The sequence below is a fragment of the Polypterus senegalus genome, chromosome 8, assembly GCF_016835505.1.
Source record: "Polypterus senegalus isolate Bchr_013 chromosome 8, ASM1683550v1, whole genome shotgun sequence".
NCBI classification, from domain to species: Eukaryota; Metazoa; Chordata; class Cladistia; order Polypteriformes; family Polypteridae; genus Polypterus; species Polypterus senegalus.
This window is the reverse complement of record NC_053161.1, coordinates 116,235,156-116,254,388: the sequence shown is the minus strand read 5'-3', so window position 1 is coordinate 116,254,388 and position 19,233 is coordinate 116,235,156. Positions and strand designations below refer to the sequence as shown.

Below are 19,233 nucleotides of genomic sequence, written 5' to 3'. Positions count from 1 at the left end.
CTTCACCACATTATCAGAAGCGATTCCAGAGTACTCAGCACTGGGCAATATAGCCAAACTGGCCATTCTGGGGGAAGATGTATACATTAATATATATATTATGAATTTATTGTATATACTGTATCCTTTTAATGTAATTGCTGTATTATTTTATTCTGCATTTCTTATTACCTTTAATTCCCTTAACATCATACTCTCATTCTTGTTAGCACTATAAATGTTTCTGCTATGGCAAAAGATATTGATACTTGTCAGCTACTTTAAATTGAACTGAACCTCTTGTAATATCTACACCTAGCACATACGGTAGTTCCTGAATAACCTATTTCAATATCCCATTGGTGCACAGGCGCAACTGCGGCAAGGCTACGGACGACACCATTGGCCGAGATTAACTTTCTGCTTTTTTTGCGCTTTTCTGCAACGACCAGTCTAGTGCAATGAAAAACGGGAATTGCTCGTGCTCTTCTGTTCTCGCGTGACTTCACTTCACTCACCCGGCGAATTGATCTCAAGACGCAAATGAGGAATAGATTGAAGGTGGAGAAGGATGTTCTGTTTCCGCGCCTTCATTGTGTGTTGTGCGGAATAAAAAAAATAAATATATAATAAAGTCAATTGTAAAACTCCCTCCTCCTGTTTCCAACACAGCTACCTCCCTCCTCCCCCCACCCTCGCTCTGTCTTCTTCTTCTACTCCTCCTCCTCATGCATTACAGTCCGGGCGCCCGGCGAACCGGCTCCTGCCATGTCGGTGGGAAATGCGGCGGCTGGCATCGGTGAGACAACGATTGGAGAGACGACAGGTACCAAATATTCATTTTTAGCTTTCGGGGAGGAATGTCGAGCATTTGGCCAGATGTGGCAGATCCGAACAGCCACTAGTAGGAGACTTGGCTTGTGTGCACTGCTGTCTCGAACGACTGCATATAAGAGACAGTTGTTGGAGGCGATCAAATAAGCGCAGTTTTCTAGGTTATAGTGCACGGCTCCGAAAGTAGGTCAGTAGTTTAGTAGATCAAACTCTTCGACTTGATAAAGTGTGCACGGAACGCCAGTGTAGACATAAGTTACCGATTTATTATAATGAAATAAATGCTGTGGATACTGATTGACTGTTGCTAAAGGACTTGCATTTGAAAATATCACTTTAAGTTTTTAAATGTCTCTTTCACCAGGGGTTTATGTAACGGCGCATTTGCGCTGTCATGTTGTTTATACGCGTTTTGAACATGTACTTTTGCGGGCTTGTTATGTTTATACATTTTAAAAGAAAAAGTGGAGCGTGTTTTGATCATCTTTAAGACACTCCTGTATAGACGGTATGTGGTATCTGGTGCAAATAGTTTGGCCAACATGCTATAGACAGTATCTAGTTGTATAATCGTGCATAATGCGCAAATAAATAATTATCTGTAGGTAAAACTGGCAATCGAGCATTTAGAGATTTACGCTGAAATTGAATAGAGAATGTTTTTTTTCTTGTTGCAAAAATACAGCATTTCTTTTATATAACGCAAATAAATTACTCGTCCTCTGTTTCCGATCAGGGACAATTTTGTTTTATTGGTGCCCGGGTTTGTACTTTTTATACTTCTTACTATCGTAGCTGCACGCCAGTTCGTCGTTTTATTGGGCTTCAGGCGGAGTCTCTTTTTTAAACTGGAGCAATTTTATTGACTTGTTGCACTGTGAAATGGCAGTACCTGCAAAATAATATTTTCTTTTATTTTGGAAATGTCGTTGTGTTTGTAAAGTTGACTTTACAAAAACGCATCTCATTTGTCTTGTAAAGATGTCACATTGTGCTTCATTGTGCGCAGTTATATAAGATGTAGGTCAAATAACGAGGCTATTTGCTGTGATTTCTTTTCTAAGGTGTTGTGTGTGTTTTGTGTTTCTGTTTTAAAAAGCAAGTTGCTCATATACTTTTGTTTTTTCCTTGGTGAATTCATGAAAGTGTATTGCTATATATGTATATATACTGTATGTGTGTATGTATTTATATGTACAGTATGTATGTGTATATTGTGTGTGTGTGTATAAATAGATAGATATAGATATAACATATATAGATAGATATTTAGTCGCTATTGGTACAGAAAAAAAAAAACAAACTGGCGGCACCAGGGTTGGAGTGACACTAACTTACATTTCTTTTAGTTTTTTAAAATAAATCCTCCAAAAAGACACCAAAGCCTTTAAATATTAAGGATTTGCTGTATCTTTCATTTAATTGTATATTACTGTTATTTAACAGTAACAGTTAAATGCAAGTAAAAAGTTAATTGTATGTTACTTGATTATGTTGACCTCTTTTTGTATGTCTCTTTGGATAAAAGTGTCCGCTAGGCAAATAAATGTAAAATATTAGTTTCTTATATAAAATACTTTCATGTAATCATGAAGGAATATAACTTAAATATATTATTTATTTCTCTATGAATAGCAGTTATTTCCCTTTAAACAATTGTATGTAGGAAGAGTGTGGGGAAGCTGAGCCAGCTACAGCAGCATCGAAGGTAGGAGGCCAGTTATTCATTTTGTCACACTTGAGAATTAACAGAGCTGTCTCTGTTCATTAACTGAAGAGCCCAATAAATACTCCTCCACATTAACGGAGACAGTCAGTACCTCATAGTGTCCACCTGGGAATCAAGCCTAGTCTCCACCATACTTATTAGTAAACCAATAGAACTGTGTAAATGTAATATGTACAACACCAAATACTAGAGGAAGGCGATCCAGGGATTTTAAGAGTTTTAAAGAAAAAGCTAAATGTTAAACTGACAAATATAAAGAAAAGGTTAAAATAGGCAAAGGAACATAGATGTTGGACAGAAGATGACTGGAAAAGTATATTATGCTCAGCATCCTGGAGTCATCTTTTCTCAATTGCATACGACACTGGTATTTGGTGTTTGTTTAGTGATGAAGACCACTGAGGGTCAATAAGGTGTATGTCTCTCAAACTACAGACTCTGATGTCCTTCTCCTCTTATGAAGTTGCCCATCTGGGCCTTCTTCTTTTTCTGCTCTAGTTTTACCCAGTTTGTCCTCTTCTCTCAAGACAGTAATGGATACCTTTGTATGAAATCTTCAGTTTCTTGGCAGGCTGTCACATGAAATAGCCTTCCATCCATCCATTATCCGACCCGCTATATCCTAACCACAGGGTCATGGGGGTCTGCTGGAGCCAATCCCTAGCAACACAGGGCGCTAGGCAGGAAACAAACCCCGGGTAGGGCACCAGCCCACCGCAGGGCACACACATCCACACACCAAGCACACACTAGGGACAATTTAGGATCGCCAATGCACCAAACCTGCATGTCTTTGGACTGTGGGAGGAAACCGGAGCGCCCGGAGAAACCAGGATTAGCCTTCCAGAACTGAACTTTAGGAATGGCAGTACCTTTTAACCCACATGAACAGAGTAACAAGTTTCAGTGGTGCTAATGAAAGTGCAAAGGTTTCTCTAATAACCAATTAACTTGTAAACATGACTAATTAAGGATACAGTAAGGGAGGTTACTTTAAGGAATTGCTGCTGAAAGTGGGGGCTTTGAAGCAATATGTGAGTAATAAATTAAAAATCAGTCATTTCATGCAGAAATTACCATTATAAACACTAGTAATGCCTTGGCTATTTGCCCACTCATGTCTCCTCTAAATGGTTGAGCAGGCTGGGTATTCATAATCTTATCTCAAACGTTGCGCCTGAAGTCCCAGCTAAAACTTGTGAAACTTACCACAGTTCTCTTCATTCTCTTCTATGGGTTATTAATTCTGTACACTCTGTTAATCATACTGGACTTGCTTTGTTAAACTGTGACTTTATTACGAAGAAGTTGTCTTTTATTTATGATTTATTTATCCAGAAAACCTGTGCCTTACACCTGATTTCTGAGATGTGGCGGCAACCAGGGAACTATATATATTTAAATCTGATGATACCTTTTGGAGTATATCCAAACACTGTTTAAAGTGCTTATGTTGTTAGCATGTTGCCTACCCCACCAAAAGTTAATTTATTTCTTTTGTCTAAAATAGATTAATCACTTTGATTTTTTTAAAATTATTATCGATATTTTTATTTTAATATTAGCGACTGGGAGCCCGATGGAATCGGCCTACAAATTCTATGTTTGTGAAATCCACACTTTCTCTGCCACGAATTATTTGTTTTTTTAAGTCCTTGAAATGATTTTGTTATCATGGCACTGATTTGTGCTTAAAATAGACCTTTTCGACCGATGTAATGAAGAACTTCCTGTTTAAGCAGGGCTGTGAGACGTGACCTCAGCTCTTCGGTGCACCTCATTAGATTTTTTCCGGCAAACAAATTTTCAAAACAAACCATATTTTACGACTCTAATCAGAGTCTGAGTAATAATTATGTTGGCGTGGTCATTTTAGATCTGAGATCAGCTAAAATTTGAACAGTGACCATTGTTAATACCCAGCCGTCATTACTCAGTTTGCCAATAGGTGTCAGAAGGACGGATGCCAAAACCGAACTGCCCAACGATAGATCTTGACGTACCAAGCAAATGACGATACATTCTAAATTACTTACTGTTCCGGAGCTGTCAAAGGGTTTAAGTCACTCGACGATGTTAGTCCTGGAAATTACGCCCCACCAAACCAATGATCCAAAAACTAACCGAACTTGCTGTCTTCTGGTCGAATCAACACCGACTTACTATAATCGGCCATCCAGCGGCATCATTGTAGCATTCGAACATTCTTAGCCAGTCATGCAATACTGCGTCTGCGTTTGCCACGTTATGTTCTAACTACAGAGGCAGAGTCCCATTGCATGGTTCTAACTTGTGTCGAGTCGAGGTATTGACGCGAACACCATACATACGGATAGTATCAAATTATATATAAGGATACACATAGATACTATTTGTTTCTTTGCCAATGTTTTCTCAAATGGTTTTGAATGTTTTAACTTGATGCGACAAGTTCATTTTCCAACTTATGGTCATGTTTCATACATTACATCTGTTATATTCTTTTGGTCTTGAAGATTTTGCTGTTTCTGTTTCCTTGGTTAGGATTTCTAATTTTTAAATGTTTGACATGTATAACTCCCTGTTTGCTGGAGTTCCTATTAAAATGTCCAATAGACTAGAATATATCCAAAAAAACTATTAAGTTCTCATATCAAGTGAACTAAACATACCATTCCTGTTCTTCACCATTTGCAATGGCTACCAGTTTGTTCACATATTAAATATAAACTTTCTCTCATTACCTTTTAAATTTTACACTATCAAACTATTTATTTCATTTCAATTCTTTATTGTCATGTGTACAAGTACCATGTACAACAAAATGCTTGCTTGCATGTGCCCCCACAGACAGTGAACATAGACATAAAAAAAACACAATATATAAATGAATATAAATAAGTAAATAAATACAACCAGAATCCTAGGAATAAGTAGCGACAGTGGCAGAAGTATATGTGCAGGTAGCAGTGGAGGTGACATAAGGTTACTGATTGTTCATGAGTCTGACTGCAGTTGGGTAGAAACTGATCCTGAACCTGGAGATGCGCATCCGAATGGACTTTAGTCACTTCCCAGATGGGAGGAGGGTGAAAAGTGACAGTGCTGCCTGGCTGGGGTCCCACCTGATACGGTTCACTTTCCTAAGACAGCGTGTAGTGTGGATGCCATGGATCGCGGGGAGCTGTGTGCCCGTCATCTGCTGGGCTGTATTCACCACATGCTGCAGAGCTCTGCAGTCCTGAACTGAGCAGTTGCTCTACCAGGATTTGATGCATCGTGTCAGGATGGATTCCGCAGTACACCTGTAGAATCTGCACGGGGTTGTAGGGGACATCCGGGCTTTCTGAGGAAGTAGAGGCGTTGTTGGGCTTTCTTGACTAATGCCACAGTGTGACTTGACCATTTAAGGTCATCAATGAGGGTGACTCTGACATAACATATCTTACTCAACTTTTCCATCAGTATAGTCTTTTACACGCTCTTTGATCTTCTAATGCTGAGCTCCTAAAGATCCTGAAGACCATTTGTTTATCCTTGGACAGCAGATCATTCAGTGTTATGGACCCCTGGATCTAAAACTCAATATTTGTGTGACTACCCTTTACTGTCTTGTTTTAAATCTAGATTGAAAGCTTCTGTTTGGTCTTACATTTTAACACCTTAACGTCATGATTGGTATTTGTTCTGTTTTGTTAGTGTTTGTTTGTTTCTAGCTTATGTTTTTAAATGTTGTCTAAAGTACCCTTGGGTATGAGAAAAAGGACTACATAAATAGAAAACATGTATATGTTTTTTGTACTGAATTGATTTTTTTAAATAATAAAAATCTGTTCAACCAAAAAAAGACCCAGCAGCATCATGAAGTTGCTTTCTATTACTGTATCCTGCACAAAAAGTTCAGATCATTACCAAAGTCTCTTTCATTTGTTTTAAAAAAGAGTAAAGCTCTTAGGATGCAGTAAAGTTAATTTTTTTCCTGTAGTTTGATTCAGTAAACAACATTTTTAAAGTAAACTATTGCATTAAAATATTTTAAAAATAGTTACAAGTATTACCAGTGGGAAAGTGACGTGTAGAGTATTCAGATGCACTGTTTTTGTAGAGCTGTTAAATGCAAAAAAAAAAATTAGATATTACAATGGTGGCTTTAAATAGATTCTTAACATGAGAGGGCGCTACAGAAGTAAATAAATAATCCCTGAGGTTACTGTATTTAATTAGTAATCCTTGTTTTTGTATACAGTAGTGCATAGAAAACGTGTAAGAATAAATTGTAAAATAGTCTTTGAAATAATCAAAGAATTATGTTAAGCACTGCCTCATCACACTTTGTGTGTCTCAAAAATCGTTTGACATCTTTGTTTTTGTGCATTCTTTGTCTTTGAATACCATTGTGACTGTTATCTACTATCGTATGTTGATAATATAACCTACCTTGCTGTTGGGGAGGTTTTCTTATTGTTGGATTTTTTTTATATATCTAATTTGAACTAAGTTAGTCTAATTATTCTCCCTTTTCAAAGAAGTGTAAATGTACTACAGTATGCAGGTTATATAGATTCTTCATTGAAAGCTGTCTTTGACAATCTGATAAATTTGAACAGCTAATCATAAAAGAACATCATAGCATCGATTATAGCTGCATGTACTTAAATAATCTGGAAGTGTCACACTCTGTTCTTAGTCGCAGCTCTGACACTGTTTTCTATTTAAATACAGTTGAAATGTATTCCTTGTAGTTAGCAGGATTCATTAAACACATTATACAGAGATAATAAATTTTGTTTTTGACATTTCTTCATATTTAATATGTTTAAACTATTTAATTAATATAAAATGTTTGCCATTCTTTGTTAAATCTTGAGCTATCAGTGCCATAGGGCAGAGGATTCCTCATTAGACTTTCTTTAGATATATCGAGGAACCTCGTGGGTATTTGTTAAAACAACACACTGCCTTTTCACCATTAGTAAACAATAGTACCTGGTGCACTCAGCTCTCTGGCATGTGACTTCCAGGATGGGATCTTTAATATTCTGTTCCTGTGGTATTGGTTAGTAGATTAATTAAAATGTTAAAGTCTTAAAGTTTTGAATTTAAAAATATATTTATTACCTGAATAAATAGGTCATTTCAAAAAGAACTAAAAACCATAAAATATGAATGTAGTTTTCTATCCAAACATTGTAAATTTATTTATTTATAATATTCATTCACTTGTGAGCAAACCTCATTTTGTGAAAATATGAAGTTTTATTCGCTATAATTTCTTGTCTCTCCGAGTCATCAGTGTTGGCAGCATGTAATGTATAACACTATTTTCTTCATGGGTTCCCATGGCACTTTTTGTTTTAAGTGTAACCAACTTAATCCAGTTTAGGGTTTGGAGTCCACTTCCCTTTTATTGTACAACAATGTTCTCAAGTATCAGATTTTTTTAAAAAGTGAACAATTTTAGGTAGATTAGCTTCCACAGTAATGTATTTTCTCTGTCCCACTAGCTATTGTCTGTATAATGCACTAAAATGATTACTTACTAAAAATATAAATTACATTCCAGAGTACAATAAGTAAAAGTTAATTAATATATCAGCAATTGATATATGTGAGTTTTTGCAGTTAAAATGCTGCAAAGGTAACGGTGGATGGGAAGATTTTAAGGCTTTAACCAAGTTACTAAAAGTAGAGTTTTTTTTTGTGATTTAAAAATAATTGGTATACTTCTAGTATTAATATGTTCCTTTTTTTATCTCCCTCAGAGGATCAGTTGGTTTTTGGGAGCCAGGGTCCTACAACGTCTTTCTCCAGCTTAATTTCTCCTCCTACTGCAGTTGTATCTTCAGACTTGGTTAAGTCCATGGTGGAGTTTCCCAGGAAACGTAAGGGCAGTACAGATAACCAGTGAGTTATAATTTACTCTTTTCATTAAAATAAAAATTGGTAGGTAGTATGTTTGATTTAATGAGAATTTTTAAATGTTTAATATTTTTCTGATTCTTTATTTTTCCCAAATATGATTAACTAAAATGCCTTGTTACAGTAGATTTCCCATGCAGCTGAAGTAGGAGTTACCATAGGGTTGATCCCTTGCATATAATAAACAATCAGTGTTTGAGTTTTTGAGAGAAGACAACACAAACATGCTTAAAGATTTTTTATCATCATTTTTTATGTAGCTTGTTTTCATACAAAAAATGTAGCTCAAAGTCCTTTGGAAGATGTCAGAGAGAAAGTTACAAGAAAATAAAAACAAATAAGATTGAAGTAAGAATAATAATGAATAAGTAACAAAGAAAATAAATGTTAAAAATCCATACGATATATAATTAGTAGAAGAGTGGTTTCCTTATATCCAATATCATATTGTAAGTCTCCAAAGATGAGTCTGGTAATAAGATCGGATGGACAGAAAAAACAACCAAAAAAAAATTTGCAGGGGTTTCGAAGCCAACAGAATGCCTTGCCCCTACTGGGCATTCTACCTAACATATACATCTGCTTAAATCATTCCTCGTTGTTTCCAGGTTTCGTCTCGATGCAGTTGGTCTCATTGAACAGCTGAGGCACCCACCTTCATTCCAGTATCACAGGTGTCTGCACAATGCCTCAGTCAGGTGGTGGTGCAAAATGCCACCATAGAAGAATCAGAAAAGAAAGCAGAGAACAGTAGAGACTAGTAAAGATTGCAGATCCCTGAAGAATATTCTGTGGTCTATTAAGAGTACAACTAAAATGTAACTACATAAAATGCAGTATTTTTTTTTTTTTTTAAATGTTCCACAGTATTAGCTTGGTGTGTCTCTATTGGTAAAGTATTCCTGATTTTTGGTGCATAACCACAAAAAGGCCTCCTCACCACATTTTTATTCTTGGCTCTTGGAATTACTTGCATAAGTTGACCTCAGTTAGAAGATTTAAGGTCACAACTTGGAGTGTGGAGGGACAGGCACTCCAAAAAATGAGAAGGTACAAAATTATTTAAGGCTTTATACACCATTAGTAATATTTTAAAGTCAGTTCTAAATGACATGGGTAACCAAAGTACCAACGCTAGAATTGGTGAGATGTACTCAGATTTGTTTTCTAGTTAAGATTCTTGCTTCTGCATTCTGCACTAATTGCAACCAATTTATGTGATTCTTAGACACTCCTGTTAGGGGTTTATTACAACAATCTAGTCAACTAAAAACAAAAGTGTGAATTAATTTCTCCGCATCTTGCAATGTTCCAAGTGATGTCTAACTTTTGCAGTGTTCCTTAAGTAAAAAAAATGCAATCATAGTAATCTGGTTATTGTTCAATGTAAAGTTTAGGTCAGAGTCTATGATTACACATAAATTCTTTATCTCCGCCTTGACTTTATTGTTAAGGAATCAAGTAAATTTCTAATACCCTCACTATTTCCATTTTTGCCAACCACAAAGATTCCTGTTTTTTTCCTATTTTGTTTGTTACTACTCATTGATTTGGAAATCCATTAACTTTTAAAATGGTGATCAAATGTGACATTAGAACATGTAATTGAAAAAGCAAGATGTATGACACTTATTGCAGCATTTCAGCATCAACTTTAACACCATGTCACAACAACCTTGAAACTCAGAAGTTAGTTTAAACTAACTATAGGCCAACACAATCTGTTAACCAGACTTGGTATGTAGTACAGCCTACTGTACTATTTGTAGCACATTCCTCTTTTCCAATAGTTCGTCTTGCTGGAATAGGCTGTATTTGAAGAAGAAACATAGAAAACATTAAAACTGATTTCATTTATAGTCATTTTATAGAACCTCACTGAAGTATGCTGATAAATCCTTTTGGAAATGAAAGCCTATTATGTAATTATTACCAGCATAATTATATTATTGTTTTGCCACTTTAATTTATTAGTGTCACTGATTGCTCGTATATGCTATTTATGATGAAAAAATTGAAAAAGACATTTAATGATGTACTTCTTATGGTTGCTTGAGCTTTAAGGATGCACTATGTATAGCTCAATATTGGAAATAATGCAAGAATAACACATTTTCCTTGAAAGAAGTTAAAGGAGCTATCACTGCTCCATTCTTTTTGTGACCCTCTATCGGTGGAGTGTGGAGTCACAATTTAACCACTTTTAAAACTCCACAACTTGATAAACTGCCAAAAGAGACACATTCAAGCCTCTCAGGGGTGCGGAAATCCAACGCCCGACTCGTCCAAAACGGGTAAATTGACCGTCGGACAAGCGTGTTTTTCTGGTTTCAGTTGTCCGCGGACAAGTGCAATTTTCTAGAGAAAAAAGAATTATCTGCGCTGTGCAGGGTACATTTTTACCACTACTTTCAAATTTTAAATATTTGTGTAGCCTACGTACTTCGTGCGGAAACAGTCTACTTAGGCATGTTCTTCATGTCTCAGATTGGTCTTCAATATTGTTTACAAAATGACAGCTGATTTTTAAAAGGGGAAGCACTCTTACGGTCTTACATAATAGTATTTTACCCAAATATTTACACGCTTGGAGATGGGTCATTTTTTTCATGCCAACATTACGATGTAATCTGATGATTTTTCATTATAATCGATAACTTTTATATACTATTAATAAAATTCATTGTTTTTACATAAAAATGAGGTAATTTTACTTACAATGCAAATGTTTTCACCACATAACAAAACTTGTTAGGCAGTTAATCTTTCCTGAAATTTGCAATTTCGCGTAGGTTGTGATATATGGAGGACTTAAGAAATTTATTGCGTGACAACATCAATTTTGATAAACTGTCTATAGATCGTTTTTGATTCGAAAATTTTTCATATAAAACAAGTTGGTTTCGCGCTGTCAGTTTATTAAAAATGAAGAAAACATTCTAACGGTTTCCAAGCGTTATGAAATATCTATAAAAATCTTCACTTACATGCGATTATTTTTTCCCGACAACATCGGTAATATTTACTTCTTTGGTAAATCAGTCCAGGAACCATGCAGTTCAGCTCAAGCAGAAATGAACAGCATTCAGCCTATGCTGTCTGAAATGGCAAAGATTCTTAGGGGAGAAGATGTTGCAAGACAAAAGCTGAAGAACATGGCAGAAAATGAATCAGGACAGTGTTCTGTTATGTAACTGTAATATGTGAAACAACTAGTGTAGCTATAATGAGGGCATTGTTTATTAGTGAGTTAAAATGGTAAGGGAATCTTTTATATAATGTTCTAAAGCAAGGTGGCAAAATACTACTCCCTGAAAGAACTTTTTTCAGTTTTAAAATGGAAGGCATTTTTGGTATCAATAAAAGAGATCAGAAAAAACAAACTATTTTTCACTTTTGTTATTTGTTTATGGGCAAGTGAATTTAACTGGCGGACAAGTGGATTTTCTAAGTTTACTGGTCCGTGGACAAGTAGAAAAAAATTTGATTTCCACACCCCTGCCTCTTAACTATGCCATTACATTTTGAGGATTTATATAAACATACAAAAAAAGAGAAGTATTTTCCTGATCTTCAATTTAAAGAAATATTACTTTATAAATCCTGTCATCTGTAAAATAATTTGGCACTCATAATGTTATATACGTACAAGATTAATCCAAATTAGGGTTATGGGAATGCAATGCCTATCCTGACAGCAAAACAGTAATCCTCCTTGCAGGGACCCTGGTTCATTATAGAGTCCACTTATAATTGGTTAGTTTAGAGTTGTCAATAAATATGAAACGCATGTTGTGGGTGACTTGTGAGGAAAATTAGAGCACTCAAAGAAAAAAAATGCTTGCACAGAGAGAATATGCAAAGTAGCTTAATCAAAGCTGTTGTGCTTGTGAGGTATGGGAGAAACATGTCTTGATTCTAACAGAATTTTTTTTTTTTTTGGTCGTCACAACACATTAAATAGTACAGGCTTTACAAATTAACCATTTCACGACAATTTAGTTACTAATCAAGGCTTTTAAGACCCTTTGTCACGTGAACCACAGTTAAGCTGAATTTTCATGTATGCGAAGACTGACAGTTTTCAAAGGGGCGTTGCAACACATTCTTGACACACTAATTTCAAGATGTACTTCATGCAATGTTCTCATAAATTATCTTTACAATAAAGTTAGGGTTGGTGGAGGGTTATCTTATTCTATAACCCAGCTGTGTTGATCTTTCTTCAGTAATCAATGTTAAACATACATAAATCAAGTTTTCAAGTTATTTTAAGTATCAAGTATTATAAGATATTAGTAAAAATCTTTAGATGTATTGAATGTTTAAATATGGAATATTTCAACATACTGGATTTGTTTAATAAGTGGTAATTAATATTTTAAATACTAGCTAAACTTTTACATTCTACTAATCTGAAAGTTGTACACACTTTCACTCCCAAAAAGATCCTTTCCATTATTTTTCATAAAAATTGTTGTTTTCAATTGAATTTATAATTGTAGTTTTTTAATTTTTAACTAGTCAAAATGTAAATACAGATTTTGTTTTTTCGTCTGATAACAATTTGACCTGTACAATCTGTAATCTTTAAAAAAAAAAATAAATAAATAAAAAAAAATATATATATATATTATATATATATATATATATATATATATACAGGTATATAAATAAGCATACCTCTGCAAAGATGCCACTCCAGGTAACAAAATGAGTCCAGTAGCCCAGAGGTACTTTAGTTCATTTTTCTTATACATTGTGACAAAGATTGGTACAGACCTGTTAGAAATATAATTTTTCTTTATAGTATTAGTTATTAAGCTACAAGAAAGTTTGCATTGTGTGCTTTTTGGCCATAATTTATGGTTACACCATTTGGTTTTATATATTTATTTTGCTTTTTTAGAGAAATTGTTGATGTGGACATGGAAGAATTACAAGACAAGTATGTATTTTTAAATAAATCCCATAGTAAAATATAAGATATTAATATATGAAGTTAATAAATAGCATTATGTTGTTGGACAATGAACAGCATCAGGTAAAGTATTCTATTCCTTTCACTCCTGAAACTAAGGAATCTTTTTGTTTCTTTCATAACCTTTGATGGTCATTCCAGCTAACAATTTGTTCTCTGTAAGTATTTTTTACTGAATCAATAACAGTATTTTATTTATAAGCATTTTGTACAATCTCCAACCACAAATTGTATATTATAGAATTAATAGCTGTAACTACAGCTATTTTAAATGTGATAAGGTTTTCTGTGTTAATTTCTACAAGCAACCCATTTCTTAAAAGAAAGGAGTATAATGGCTATACATTTAATTTACAAAATATGCAGTGAAGAAACATTTTTCCCTTCTTCATTTCCCCAAATATTTAATATATAAATATTTAATACTGTATATTTTTGGGTCTTTAGACAGAATCTAAAACAAAAAAACACTTACAAATGAAAAATGTTCTGCTACACTAGGGCTGGGCGATATGGAAAAAAATCTTATCACAATAATTTTTTTGTATCAGTCAATAATGATATATATCACAATATAAATCAAGTCACTATTTCTGTCAAACTTAAAGGTTCATTTTTACTCCTAAGTGAGATTTGAAGATATCATAAGGTTAACTGTGGTTTAAGTATTCTTTTTTTCTGTCTGGAGTTGAACATGACAAATGTACTGTAGAACATTATACAACTGTATTTCAAATAAATAAAATCTACTCTATCTGTATAAAATCCTAGGCCTAAAAGTGCAAGATTTTATATGATGTTTTTATGTTGCGTTTTTTGTCATGCTTTAAATCAGGCTTATTTTAAAACCTACACATTGTTAGATTTTCAGATTCTTATTCCGTTTTTTTAATTATAAACTAAAATATCAAGAAAGTCATGTTTTTTAATATCAAGAAAGTCGTGGTTTTTATTTTTGATCAAGTAAACTTTCTTTAACAGGAACAAACTATTAAAAAAATATATATCTATTTATAACACCAGTGTTTGTATTTAGGTGATTTAGTTAGCTGAAGGTTGAGTTATGATGACCCATTTCATACCACTTTAGTTTTCACGAATGCATTGTTTATTTAGTCTCTTCTAAATACTCATCAAGCAAGTGGACCTCAGTTTAACTGGAATACTCCAATTAGTAAGAGAGTAAATATTTTATTCTCATTTCATGATTTTTACTCTGTTAAATAATAATTAATTTTAATTTTGCATATTTATAGAATTTCGTGATTTTTTTGACTCCAATAAATAATAATTTTTCTTTTGTACATTTACAGATTTTACTAATATTCTGGCCGCAACTGGGGGTTGGGCGCCAAAGGCGCCAAGGGTCTTGCCTCCTAGTAGGTATATATAAGAAACTAAAATCTGACCAGTCAGCTTCTTCAAGTGTTACAGGAAAACACAAACAAAATTCACAACTAAATTCTTTGGTCAGTTTTAATACATAAAATAGATAATACAAAATAAAAAAGCCTCAATTCAAGTCAAATACTTCCATGTGTTACTCTGAACACACTAAATTTGTTGGTCAACTCCAGATCAAATCTCAATTCAAAATTCTAAAATCTTAAATGTAAAACTAAAATCTTAAAAGCTTTCAAGTTTTACAGGAGAGCACAAAGTGAATTATTTGATCAGTTCCAATTAAATACAGTAGATATTAATACAAAATAAATCTTAAAAAAAAAATGACTTCTATATTGTATTCTTCCCTTTGTGTAGATTCAAAATGTTTTGAATGATTAGGAAACAAATCCACAAATAAATATAAATAGACAAAAAACATTTTGTATATATCCTTTACACAACTTGAGGCAGCTTTCAAAAGTAAACGAAGGGTAATGTAAACAAAATTGACATATTCACCCAATTATGGTCAGCTTATGGTCCAAGGTAAAAAAAAAAAAAAAATTAAAGAAAGGCACAAGAAATCCCCAGTAGTGCAGTGAAGTCTGTGAAGTCAGTATTGTGTGTGCTCTAAAGGTTGGCACTGCTTCAGATGGTACAAAAGATTATTACCTGTCTTTGTGAATACATGCTTTTGACACAATTTGAAGTGCACGCTGCTATGCTTCTTGTCAGTCTTTAAATAGTCAAAATATCTCCACACTACTGAATTCCTCGGACTCCTCTTTTCAACAATGTCCTCATCGTTTGAGCCTTTTGTTTTGTGTCTTCTTTGGTAACAATGTTTTTTTTTCTCAAAGTTTTTGTTAACATTTTCTGTTGTTATTTTGTCCTTCATCTCGCTCCCACTCCTGACGTACTGGTGTGCACAGCTGCAGTAGCCCAAACATTAGTGCATGTAATGCTGCTACTCCTCCGCGGAGTGCTGTGTGTGTCTGCCTAACATGATGTGGTTGTAACTCTATTCAAGCCACATGATTGGTTTGGAATGGTGCTGTTCTCATCATCATTGGCTTTTCATGTTGTCTGTCAAAACATGGATGGAATGAGTTCTGTCAATGTTGTATCAACCATGTCTTATATTTCTATTGAGGAAAAGGTATTTCACGATAATCTTCATTGTTTTATCGCCTGGCCCTATCAACACCGACTGGAATTCGAAAGTGGAAAAATTGCACTCCCCTCCCCCATGTAATCAACCCGGGTGAAGGGTTAATTAGAGTCTAGTAGTACTTCCTTAGCATTCAACCCAAGGATTATTTGGCCTCTGAAAACAGTGTTAACAGCCTTAGTCCCGCGTTAGCTGGGCAACAGTGTAGATGCATCTTCTCCTAGCCTCATAATAGCGTCTTGTAAGAAATGTTTTTCAGCAGCCTAGGTGTTGCACGCTCTTAACTGTAAAACAAACAGTGATGTTCATGAGCCTTTCATCAAGAGTGATCACAAAGTGATTCTGTGTTCAAGACAGTAAAATTGAATCAGACAGTGAAACTGAAAGTGATTCTGATGAGTCTGAAAATGACTCTTGTGTTTGGGTTTCTGTTGATTCTGCTACAGATAAACCAGCACCACCTCATTTTAATTTTGTGGGGCAGCCATGAATAAAAGTGAACGTTGACAGCCAAGATCCGCTTACTTACTTGAAGTTATTTCTTGATGATGATGTGATTGAAAGAATTGTTGTTGAGACGAACCGTTATGTTGAACAGTTTTGGGTAAATGATCGTATACTTTTTCAAAGATATACCACACAAAATACACATTTTGATAGTATATATGGCATTAGCATCATCATCATTATTATTATTCATTCCATATTATTATTAGTATTCATCTTTAGTGTTGATCAGCAGATTTTGCCAAAGTGTTATTTGCAGCAAATTTGCTGCATTTGACCTTGTTTGTTGAATTATTTACAGGGACACTCTAGGAGGAGGAGGAAGCAGTATGGGGCTCACAGCAGAAGGATGAACAGGCACAGAAGGAATTGTCTATTGTCAGGGGGTGGGGGGGAACTGAGCAGCAGGAGGAGGAAGAAGCTAATCAGGAAGTGGTGGTCAGGGGATACCACTACAACATGGCTGCACATATGCTGCAATGCCTTAGGAGGAAACTCTGGAAAACAGAGGAACGATTACTGGGTGGCCAACCTACTAGATCCCCGGTACAATGCCAAGATGGGGGAGATTATGGAGCACAGTCAACAGGAACACAGGATGTATCACCTCTGTTCTGTCCTTACCAGCAAGCTGCTTGAGGCATACCTGTACACTCGCTTCCCCGCTACCTCTCCACATGTCCATCAGAGAGCTTTCAGTAGCAGAAACAGCAGTAGCAGCCAAGGTGTTGGCGATCTGATAGATATGAGAAGAGAGTTTTTCCAGCATCGATGATCCAGTCTGACAAAGGGTGACAATAGCAGCAGTCATGGCAAGCGGCTGGACTTCATGATGAGCATGCACTACCTGGGGTGCATCGCTGCAAATGATTCAATGTACACTGATGACCCTGTTGAATTCTGGGTGATTATGCTGGATTTAAGCCAGGAGCATGCTCAGTATGCGCTGGAAGTGCTGTATTGCCCAGCTTCCAGCTTACTGTCTGACCGGGCTTTCAGTGCTACCAGCAGGGTAGTCACAGACAAGAGGACCCAAATCTGTGGACAGACTGACCTTTATAAAAATGAATGAGTCCTGGATCAGCAGTGATTTCCAGCCCCTGTCTGCTGATTCTAGGGACTAGATGGGTTTCTTGTCTATTTCTCTCTATCACTTTCCTTTTTGTTTTTATTTTTGTAAATCTTTAATTCAATTTTATCTCAGGGAGGCATGGGGGTGCAATGGTTGGCCCTGCTACTGCACGGCTTGGGTCACCTTTTTGGCCTCAATAATCGGTCCAGTATAGTTGTATAGCTGGCAGACATTTTTCTAATCCTAAGGGACACTTTAAAGATTATTGCACCATTATAATGCAGTCGGATCAAGTTCAATTAGTCCTTCCCCATTGACTTTAATGGATTTTGCCAAGTTCGGCGAATATCATGAATATATCATTGGCAAAGTGAACTTTGCAGTGTTCACTTGCCATTTTTCATCATTGTTATTATCTTTATAATTATTATACTTTTTTCACTTCTGACTTTGTACTTTTAATGTTTTGTACATTTTACAGTAGAAAGGTGAGATTTAACAAAGACTAATTTTCCAAGCCAAAAAATCAAATGCTTTTTGCATTTTTTCTAAAAAAAAAACGTAACACTAAGGTTAAACACAGTTGGGCTTTAGTACAGCTACAGTATATTGACCTCATTTACTTTGATACTTTACATCGGTCAAATTGTTAGCACAAAGATTCAACAAGCACATAATGAATTTATAGAAGCAAATTTCTGAAGAGTGGAGAAAAGTTGTTTATCATTTTGACAAGGGCTAAAAAGCTATTTTAACACTCTGGGACTCTAATTAATCACAGTGAAAGTTATAATCTCCAAATGGAAAACACTTGGAACAGTAGTGAATCTTCCCAGGAGCGGCAAGCCTGCCAGAGTTACTCTCGAGGGTAGCATAACATCATCCATAAGGTCACAAAGGATCCAAAAAGGCCTAAAGAACTGCAGGCTTCTTTTGTCTCAGTAAATGTCAATACTCCATAATTGTTAGAATCCTGAGTAAAATAAGCTTTACTGGAGGATGGTGGAAACCACTGTAAAATAAGAAGTGCATAAATGCATGTGCCTCATTTGCCAAGAAACACCTGGATGATCCCTAAAATTTTTTGTAAGAATGTTCTGTGGAGGAATGAATCAAAAATTTAATTTTTTGTGCAATGTTTGTCACTTTTTTTTCTGGCATAAAGTGATAATCACATTCCACAGCAAGTACATTATATCATAACATGCTGTTGCTTCTGTGATGCTGTGTTGTATTTGTACTGTACACATTAAGAATATTTATACTGTATTTACTGTGTGTATTTTCAATCTATTGTTCATTGTTTTAGGACTGATGGAGAAGATCAGCACACAAAAATGAAATGTTTCAGGTATGTTTTAAATCATTAAAGAATGGTTAAAACTTGTTTTACTAAGATTAGACTGGAGATGTAAAGTATTTCTGTAATTTATTGGCCACTTTTACCTGTATTTTATCTGGATGACTAAATTAACAATTGAATCAAACTCCTTTATAAGATTTCTAATAACTGCCATTTAAATAAATAGTTAAATTGTAGAGCTCCCTGGTTAGAATATTTACTATTTACAGTTTTATTGCAGGTAACTTGTAATTTCTAAGTCGAGTTACTTGTAGCCTTTTTTGGAAACAATCTGACTCTATTTACTATTCTTTATTTTTCTTTTCTTTATTTA

At 35.0% G+C, this 19,233-nt stretch overlaps 1 protein-coding gene across 5 annotated transcripts in view; it reads left to right on the top strand.

The window, feature by feature from the left end:
* The first annotated feature begins 465 nt into the window (after positions 1-465).
* Positions 466-19,233, top strand: part of arntl2 (aryl hydrocarbon receptor nuclear translocator-like 2) — a 76,047-nt gene continuing 57,279 nt past the window's right edge. For 3 of the 5 annotated variants that reach the window (XM_039761667.1, XM_039761665.1, XM_039761668.1), the window contains exons 1-4: positions 466-805; positions 8,284-8,425; positions 13,350-13,388; positions 18,867-18,908. In XM_039761667.1, the coding sequence (XP_039617601.1) occupies positions 748-805; positions 8,284-8,425; positions 13,350-13,388; positions 18,867-18,908 (281 nt within the window). In that variant the 5' untranslated portion in view covers positions 466-747. Of the gene's footprint in view, positions 806-8,283; positions 8,426-13,349; positions 13,389-13,562; positions 13,580-18,853; positions 18,909-19,233 lie in introns of those variants that run through there. The other 2 variants (XM_039761670.1, XM_039761669.1) reach the window with 2 other exon arrangements.